Below are 9,285 nucleotides of genomic sequence, written 5' to 3' on the forward strand. Positions count from 1 at the left end.
AATTCCAATATTACTATTTTGATCCTGCAAGCACTTACACAGTACTTAACTCTATGGACATAGAGTAGTCTTACTGAAATTAATGGAATTACTCAAATTCTTAAATTAAGCATGTGCTAAAGTGTTTGTAGGATCTGGACCTCAGCCAGCATTGCTGAGTTTTGTTAAACTAATTATTGCTGAATTGAAAGCTTTAGCCAGTTGACTAGATCTGGAAAAGCATTAAAAATAAAATGGCCAATCGTTGTAATAAACACTCACTTTTCATGGTAATTTTTTGTGACATTAAGATTTGGAAGAATCATTTTCAAAGGCTTAGGTTCATATTTGTCAAGCTGTCTTCCTTTCTCAACCATGGTTACCAAATTTGGCCCTACCAAATTCATGGCCACAAAAAACATGTCACAGACCATAAAATCTGGTCTCCCCCGTGAAATCTGGTCTTTTGTGTGCTTTTACCCTATATTTTACAGATTTCACGGGGGAGACCAGCATTTTTCAAGCTGGGGGTCCTGACCCAAAAGGTAGTTGCAGAGGAGTCACAAGGTCGTTTTGAGGGGCGGGGATGCGGTATTGCCACCCTTACTTCTGTGCTGCTGCCATCAGAGCTGGGCAGCTGGAGAGCAGCGGCTGCAGGCTGGGAGTCCAGCTTTGAAGGCAGGGCCGCTGCCAGCAGAAGTAAGACTGGCATAGTATGCTATTGCCAACCTTACTTCTGTGCTGCTGCTTTCAGAGCTGGGCAGCCGCACAGTGGCGGCTGCTGACTGAGAGTCCAACTCTGCGGGTAGAAAGCAGAAGTAAAGGTGACAATACAATCCCATGCCATCCTTCTGTGCTGCTGCCGGTGTCAGCTGTGCATTCAGAGCTGGACTCCCAGCCTGCAGCCACTGCTCTCCAGCTGCCCAGCTCTGAAGGCAGCACTGTCGCCAGCAGCAGTGCAGAAGTAAGGGTAGCAGTACCACAACCCACTCTACAATAACCTTGTGACCCCCCCCCAACTCCTTTTTGGGTCAGAACGCCCATAACAACAACACTGTGAAATTTCAGATTTAAATAGCTGAAACAATGAAATTTATGATTTTTTAAATCCCATGATCGTGAAATTGACCAAAATGGGCCATGAATTTGGTAGGGCCATAACCATGGTATAACTTTTAAAATGTATTGTACTTCTGTATTAGGGCTTGACCCTACCCAGAGCATGTGGGATGATGCTACCACATGGATGGTATCCCAAACGGCACTGAGCACAGCACGGCAATCCTGCTGGTACATGTCACTAGGTGTGCCAGGTGCAGAGAGCTACATACACATGGCCACCATGCAGTAGCAGCAGTCCAGAAACACCCACACTCTCCAGGAGGGTGCAAAAACAGGAGGGTGTGCTCCATGCTGTTATGGATGTGCGATCCAGGAGGCTGCAGGAACTGGAATTTTGGTTTCCAAACTACATTTTTAAAACGTTACCTTAGTGTGAAAATTGTAAAAAGTGTATTCTGAAAACTAAAATTCATTAACTCGTTAATGCAGACTTATGAATGACCACATAAGCAGGTTCTTAACTTAAAACATGTGCATAAGCCCCACTGAAGTAAATCCCTTCTCTTTTGCTATGAAAGTGAGTGGGACTATCTGCATGAGTAAAATGAGTAGAATTTGAGTCTATATCAAGATTTCAGTGACTGTCACTCTCATTCTAATAAAAAAATCAAAATGTATGAAAAATTAAGCAACAATCAATTGAAAGTATAATCCTATGAGAAATTATGGAAATTCCCCTTGTAAACAGGAATGAAACTGAAGATGAATGAGTTGATGGAAGAGAACGCCATTCCCTTTGTTAAAATAAAATGTGGCTATCTATATATAATGCAATTAGGAAGAGAATCAAAAAGAAATCAAGTTCCATTTGCTACAGGTTAACACTTTTCTTATTGAAATAGAATTATTATGCTTTTAATCATCAAGAAAACAAAGCAGAGACATAAACCTTATGTTAATTAAAAATGCTTTTCTCTGCTTGGCTAGTTTGGCTAGCCAAGCAGTTTATCATTTGTTGCATCTTATTCATTCAGGAAATCACTTAAACTAGTGCTTAAATTCGTCTCTGTTCAACTTTAGCACTTGCTTAAGTGCTCTCCTGAGATATTAAAAATCCATCAGTTGGTACCAATTATCTCATAGACCCTGTGAGTTCATGAAATTCACACCAGTGTAGCTATATCACCAGTGCAAAGTCCTAAAGCACACACACTGCATCAATACAAATATACCGTGTGTTAAAGTATATACACTGCATCAATACAAATATACCATGTGGTGACTGCACTGGGGTTATATGGAGCATGATTTGTATCTGTTTTGAAAAAAAAATCACTCACTCAATAGGATTCTGTTTAACTGGGAGTTAAAAAAAATAGTTTTAAGTGCATATTTTAAAATTTAACTCTCCAGTCAGTTTTAGGGAAGGAGTTTCTTTAACTTGATCCACTATCAATTAGTGCACAGTGCATGCTTAGAATATTTTGACATGTTTCTACCTTTGTTTTTTGTGGGGGGGGGGGGTTGGGGGGGTTGTTTTTCTTTCAACAAGCAATTAACAAAAAAAATTCCCAGGTTAGCATTGCCTGTTGCAGGAAAATGTTATTTAATATGCTTATGTACCAAATGAATAAATTAATAAGTAATTAATTCAGGTTTGCATTTAATCCAGTGCATTCTAAATATGTGGGTTGTTCTATTATGTTTCATGCTTTTTGCTATTATATGATATATAATCAATTCATCCAGCCTAAGGATGATTTATTTGAAGATATTTTACAAAACACTTATCTCCCTGATATTTTGCTAACAGTTGGTGGCAAAATTACTGCACACATGCAAGAATTAGGAATTCACATGTTCCCCTGCTAGCTGCTTCCACAAAATGTTTTTGTTATTTATGTAATACCCAACCGGCCTTCTCAATGGACGGAGGGGGGAGAAAATCTCCATGGTAAGACTTATGAGGATGAGAAGAAAACTTCTTTGCTCAACCTTTGAACATATGCAGAGTCACTAAAACAAAAACTTGCAGGATAAGCAACAGGTCTGCTGTCCAATCTAAAAATCTGCAGTTTGGCAGATACATTGTTTTCTCTCTTGTTAGCAATGCAGCTTGTTTGAAATAAATCAGATTTCTACTATAAATAAAGAGCATCATAATACAAAAGGGTGAAATCCTACCCCTGCTAAAGTAAATGGCAAAATTCAAATTGATTTCAATAGAGCCAGGATTTCACCCCAAAGGCGCTGGTCCTGCTCTCATCTAAGTCAGTAGGTTCACTGGGAACAGAATCATGCCCAAACTTTTCAACATGTGACAGTCAGCTGGGCAAAATATTACCCCTTTCAAGTGTCCTCCCTCTCCCAATACCTCCAGGGTCTCAACTGCCCTTATCTGCATTAATCCCTGCTAATGAGGATGATCAGCCAAAACACCATACATCTCGGATGCTGGGCCAAATTCAGCGTGGTGTAAGGAGGTGCAAGACTCAATACATTTTAATATTTAAATATAACCTTAAAGGAACTATATGTCCACATTATTTCAAGAAGAGTTCCCTACAAGTTCTAAGCAGGTTACTCAGAAACCACATGTAATTTTCATACTCAAACACACCACACAAACATGCCATGGTTCTTTTACTCTGGCATTTAGATTATTTGGTAGAGAAAGAGAGTGTGTGTGGAGAGAGACAGAGAGACATCCATAATCAGAATTAGTCAATGAGTCTAAAGTGCCACAGACCAACAGTGAAATCTGCCCTTTGAGATGTCTCTGCATAACAGATGACATACATATTCAATGAGTAACACAGCAGAGCCAGTGTAAAGCTTCTGCAGTGTATATCCCACCCCAACCACTTGCATAACTGGCTCCTTTGATAGCTACCGCAGTGCTGAACTAAAAGCCTAAAAGCCATCAGTGTGTGACCTGAACGGAGAAAACTTTCCGATCTGAATAAAAACAGGAAACGACACAAAAGATCTACCCTGCCGATACTGTGAGTGGCCACTTGAAAGCACAGAACATGAAATATTTGCAGCACAGTATAAACAACAAAATAGCCTCGAAAATCTCTCTTACTTATCTCTGTGCACAACTAGCACATTTTTAATGTGTCACGTTCTAGGGGAAGCGCTAGAAAAAAGACTCTGACAAGTTGTTTGCTATTATATACCTGAGGAAACATAACTAAAACCTTCTCTAAAACAGAAAATGCATGCAGCATGCAAAACATGCAAAGAGCTAGCTGAAGAAAAGATACTCGAGGATTTAGCTTCAACAGGCGATAAACAGCAAAGTAATGCCTGAAGGGTTAAGTCATTCTGGACCAAAGGTTTTATCTCATCCTGTGCAGTTTCATAGTCATATTTATTCATCATTTCTTGCCCACACTGCTTTGGATTTCAGATTACTCTGCTTGCCAGCCTTGATATGCAAACCTGCTTTATCAACACACACACATTTCACCGTGTTACTTCCGCGATGAGTTTGCTTTACTTTCAGACAGATTATCAGTGTAGCCCCAGCTGAATGCAGCTACAATTAATGGCTATTTCTCATTAGCTGCCTTACGGATCAGACAAACTGCCGGCTGCCTCTGTCGTAACACGTTGCACCTACGCCCTCCATCTCCCCCAGTTCAGGTGCACGGCACTTGAACGAATGCATAGCGAAAAAATACAGCTCACTGCACACTCCCATTCCCCGCTAAGAAAACTGGAGAGCACTCGCGAGCACAGTGTATACGGCAGACGGCGTTACTAGGACTGTGAATGCGTCCAACAAACCACTGGCTGCAGGAACTGAATTCTGAGCGTCATGTTTTGCAAGCTAGGAATCCCCTGAATGTTTCCCGTTTACATGCAGTCAACGTGGGAATAAACCGCTGTGGCATTCAGGACATAATAGTAATCCCATTGCAACGACTTTCCACACAAAGAAGATTTGAAGACCGCCCCCCGCCCCCAGTGTCCGCATTTCACAAGCTGCACACAGTTGGGGCTTTATCAGACGTTCTCCAGCTTTAAAACAATGTTGTCTCGTTGCTTTAAAGGGGGAGGCTTATGGTCCCAGCTCTGCAAATCACTATGGGAAGGACTGACTGCCCGTGGAAATCTGCTCCACTAGACACCGCGAGACTGATTCTCTGTCCCCTTGCGTGGCCATTTGCACCAGTGCGAGGTGCAGCTTTGCAGACGCTGATCTGACAGCGTCTCACACCCGTTCGGCACTGGGGGGAGAGGGCTGCAGCGAACTGGGGCCGGGTTGGTGGCTGAGCCACAGCTGCTCCGCACGGCCACAGGAGGGGGCTTTGCACTACGCTTCCCACCCACGAGGCGCTTTCTGGGAGGCTGGCCCTCGGCTTTGGGCAGCGACCGCTTGGGACAGACTTTTACGGCGGGTGCATAGTTGGGGGGGGGAGGTGGAAGGGGACTTCGGTGATTTAACTCAACTCCACCGGTGGGCGATGATTTGGCCAAGGCTCCTTCAGCGGAGACCGGGGGGTTGGACAAAGCTCCACTGGGAGGCACTGGAGGGAGGTGATGGGCGCATAGGGGGGCAGCGGGGCTACAGCCCTGGCTGGGGCGGGTATCCTGCTCCAGTGGAGTTGGCGGGGTGTGATCGGGGCAAGAGGGAGGGGGAATTTCCCCCCGCGGGTGCCCGTGCTGCCCCTGGCTCACTCACCTCGCTCCCCGGCCTGGATGGAGCGCACGATCTCGTCCAGGTCCAAGTAGCGGCCGCTCTCGTCGAAGCTGTGCACGGCCATGGGGAACGCCTCCTCCTGGAAGACCACATGCACCCCCTCCATGGTGAAGTAGCAGTTGCGCTCCTGGTTGTTGTCGCTGTAGAGCAGGGTGGCCCGGCTCCACTTGTGGTGCCGGAACAGGGCCAGGAACATCTCGCCCATCTTGGAGTAGGCGGGCGAGACCCGGGTCAGGTGCGAGTACTCGCCCGTCTTGGTGCTGAAGCCGGTGGCCAGCGCCCCAGCCGAGATCATGGGCAGGTTCCAGTGGGAGGCCAGCCGGGCCACCGGGGCAGCCGCGTACTCGCAGACGGGCCCCAGCAGCAGGTCCGGTTTCTGCTGCTTCAGGGCTACCAGGTCCACCAGGCTGAAGAGCGCCCGGTTGCCGCACTCCGAGTCCTCGTAGATGACCTCGAAACGGTAGCCCGGCAGGCAGGTCCCGTTCTCCTGCAGGCTCCGCACGGCGTACTCGATGGCTGGCTTGACCCTGGCCAAGGAGAACAGGTAGGAGTTGTCCTTGGGTAGCAGCACCAGGACCCTGATCAGCTTCTCCTCGTCGGGGCTGCTGCTGCTGCTTGCCAGGACCATCCAAGCCATGAGGATGCAGGGGACGCTAAGTAAGAGGAAGGATGGCATTGTTTCAATAGCAGTGAGCTCCCTCCCCCCTCTCGCCGCTGCCTCCGAGTCCCCGTGTGCCCTGCACAGAACAAGAAAGTGCTACCAACCTCCGCCCCCTGCACACTTTAATACAGAGACCACTAGCCCGTGGGGGTAAGAGGGAGCTGCTGGTTTTCTCTCGGTTGTTGGGTGGCTGATTTTTAAGGGTGTTTTGGCAGGTTAACTAACTGTCCCAGCAACTTGTTATTAGTGGGGCATCTTCCTCCCCCACGCTCTGCCTCCTGGCTAATCTTATTGATCCTCGCTGGTCTATAGCCCTCTGTTTAAATAGTGTGGGAGCCAACGCGCCTGTTGCCACACATGGCGCTGCGAGGCCGGGTTTGTGTTTGGGGAGGAGTCGTTCTTTAACATTCCTGCAGGGCTGATCCGCCCCTCCGCCCCCTCCCCCCCAAACAAAATCCCGGCCCCCCCACCCCACCGCCCCTCTTCCTGTAACCAACCCACATCTCGCCCAGGGGCGCGCTGATGAGCAATGGCTGCAAAGGGCGCTGCAAACCTGGAGCAAGGGGAGAGGTGGGTAGGAAATAACAAGACACCGCTCGGCTGCTGCTTGCCTGAGAAGTCGCGCTCACCCTTGCAATACGGACGTTGAAAATCCCCTGGATGCGATCGTTGTTGGGTTTTTTCCCTTCACCGTGCATGTGTCCCAACACGGCGTGCAAAAGACCCGTTTAAAATCAGGAGCTGGGGATGCAGCGAGTAACACGCATGAAGTTGACTCGTAATGCTGTAACTCTGGATGCGGAGCGACCTGGGGCCGTACAAGAGACCGAGCGTGTTTTAAACGCCTGGTTTGCAGGATTGGGAGCCGCCCTCCGAATGAATGAATCTCCCCCCACACACTTGAAATGGCCCTTTCATGCAGCAGCGGGTGGGGCGCCCCTTTAATGCTGCTGCCCCTGCTGAAAGCTGGCGGAAGGGAGGCGTTCGTAGCTCCCCTCTGGGCGAAAGCACCGTGCCGCTAGTTTGCAGCAGTGGAAGAAAGCGCGCGTGCTAGTATTAGCAGCATAGGAACTGGCAGGGAGAGGACACAGTAGCTGCCCCCCAGCCCGCAGAATCCCAGACAATCCAGCTGTATTCTCCTTGGCGGGTTGTTACTGCGCCGAGTGCGCCACACGGACTCCGGCTGAGTGGTGCCTTAGTGCACGAGCATGCCCGTTCACATGAACGGAGTAACTCCGGGTGTAACGTACACCAGCCTGAGCATGGGTGATGGACAGTGTACGCGCCGGATTCATACTACTTACTCCGCAGGCAGCCTCATGGAAAACAGTGGACTACCAATGTGGGGAAAGCTAGCAGAATCTGCCCCAAAATTAACAATGGGCCGTTCTGTGGCTGGGGGGAGGGGAAGAAACTCTTCTAGTTTGCACAGCCTTCATGAGGAGGGGTATAATTGAAACACTAGCACTCGGATGCCCAGAAGGTACTTCCAGGGAGTAGGTAGGACTTTGGCTCTGCCCCACATAAACTAGCCAGCAGAGCTGGTCGGCAGCATGTGAGAAGCGTGTTGCCTCCTTTAAAGGTAGGGTGGCCAGATAGCAACTATGAAAAAACGGGATGGGGTGGAGGGTAATAGGAGCCTATATAAGAAAAAGTCCCCCAAAAATGGGACTGTCCCTTTAAAAATGGGCATCTTGTCACCTATTTAAAGGTATGTAGCATAAATGCTCCCAATCCCCCCATGCAACTGTGGAGCTCTGGGAGACATTGTGCCACTCGGTGTGGCCCCTAGAACAGAGCAGCTCTGCACTGCCCCTTATTACAGGCTGGGCTTAACCAGCAAAATTTAATTCTGCAGAAGACTTTGTGTGCGCCAATAAATGTGTGTGATTAAAAGCAAAACAAAACTCATTTTTCAATTATATTATTTCATTTGAAAAGAGTTTGTATTCAGAGAATTGTGTTTATTTAACACTGTGTTTTGGTGTGAAAAATTCACTTGTTAAGTAGTCTGTGCACCACCTTCTGACTAATGTTCTTAGCATTGCCCATGGTAAAAAAAAAACACACTTGTTTTTATAGCATTGCTAACAAAGCAATTATAACTTCAGAAATTTTTGGAAATGCCACTTGATGGAAGATCGTTTTCTGAATGAGAAACTATTCTCAACATTAAATAATGAAAAGAGTTAAAAATGGTACAGTGAAGGAGGATACAAGTAGAATGGAGGGGGGACTAACTGCATTCATCACTTGCACTGTGAAATCTCTGTGGATTGTGCATGTTCCATAATGATCAGTGGTCCACGTCTGCACAAGCAGAGTAATCCTGCACAGTTTTACATTTTATGCTTATAATGAGAGGCCCAAGGTTGAACTGGTAGGGTGAGTGAACTGCTTCTCACCTTACAGAAGGGGTCTGTTTAACTCAGGGTTGAGGTCACTGTCAGGGCAATGTATGTAAACAAATTGGTGCTGCCTTTACTGTACAGAGTATAAATTGAAGACTTTGGTTCCTAGTGGAACCTAGCTGTTCATCTTTAAGAGCACATGAAGTCTGAATTAAACCCAAGAGGAAACTGCACGTGCTTTTAATGCAATTAAACTAAGCAATAGAATTTAAAAGGTCCAATAACATTATTTTCTTTCTAATCAGAACTAATCAACTAATCAAAAATTCACCAGAATATTTTCCTGGAATATTTATCTAATGGAGATCAGTCAAAAAATAAGATGTAGAAATTCAAAGACAAGTAACTTGCCTGAAAAATGTGCATTTAAAATAATATTATTTGATTACTTAATTTGGTTTCAGAATTTTTAAAGTTTACAGATACATCCGCCCTACTGAAGATCATTTTGTATGTTGCCT

General features: G+C 46.3%; 1 protein-coding gene across 5 annotated transcripts in view; it reads right to left on the bottom strand.

The window, feature by feature from the left end:
• The window catches only part of NPR3 (natriuretic peptide receptor 3), a 75,099-nt gene extending 67,696 nt beyond the window's left edge, over window positions 1-7,403 (bottom strand). For 3 of the 5 annotated variants that reach the window (XM_050943802.1, XM_050943804.1, XM_050943801.1), the window contains exon 1: window positions 5,735-6,778. In XM_050943802.1, coding sequence (XP_050799759.1) covers window positions 5,735-6,428 — 694 coding nt within the window. In that variant the 5' untranslated portion in view covers window positions 6,429-6,778. Of the gene's footprint in view, window positions 1-5,734; window positions 6,779-7,042 lie in introns of those variants that run through there. The other 2 variants (XM_050943805.1, XM_050943803.1) reach the window with 2 other exon arrangements.
• Window positions 7,404-9,285: the final 1,882 nt, after the last annotated feature.

Source organism: Gopherus flavomarginatus, chromosome 3 (assembly GCF_025201925.1).
Source record: "Gopherus flavomarginatus isolate rGopFla2 chromosome 3, rGopFla2.mat.asm, whole genome shotgun sequence".
NCBI classification, from domain to species: Eukaryota; Metazoa; Chordata; order Testudines; family Testudinidae; genus Gopherus; species Gopherus flavomarginatus.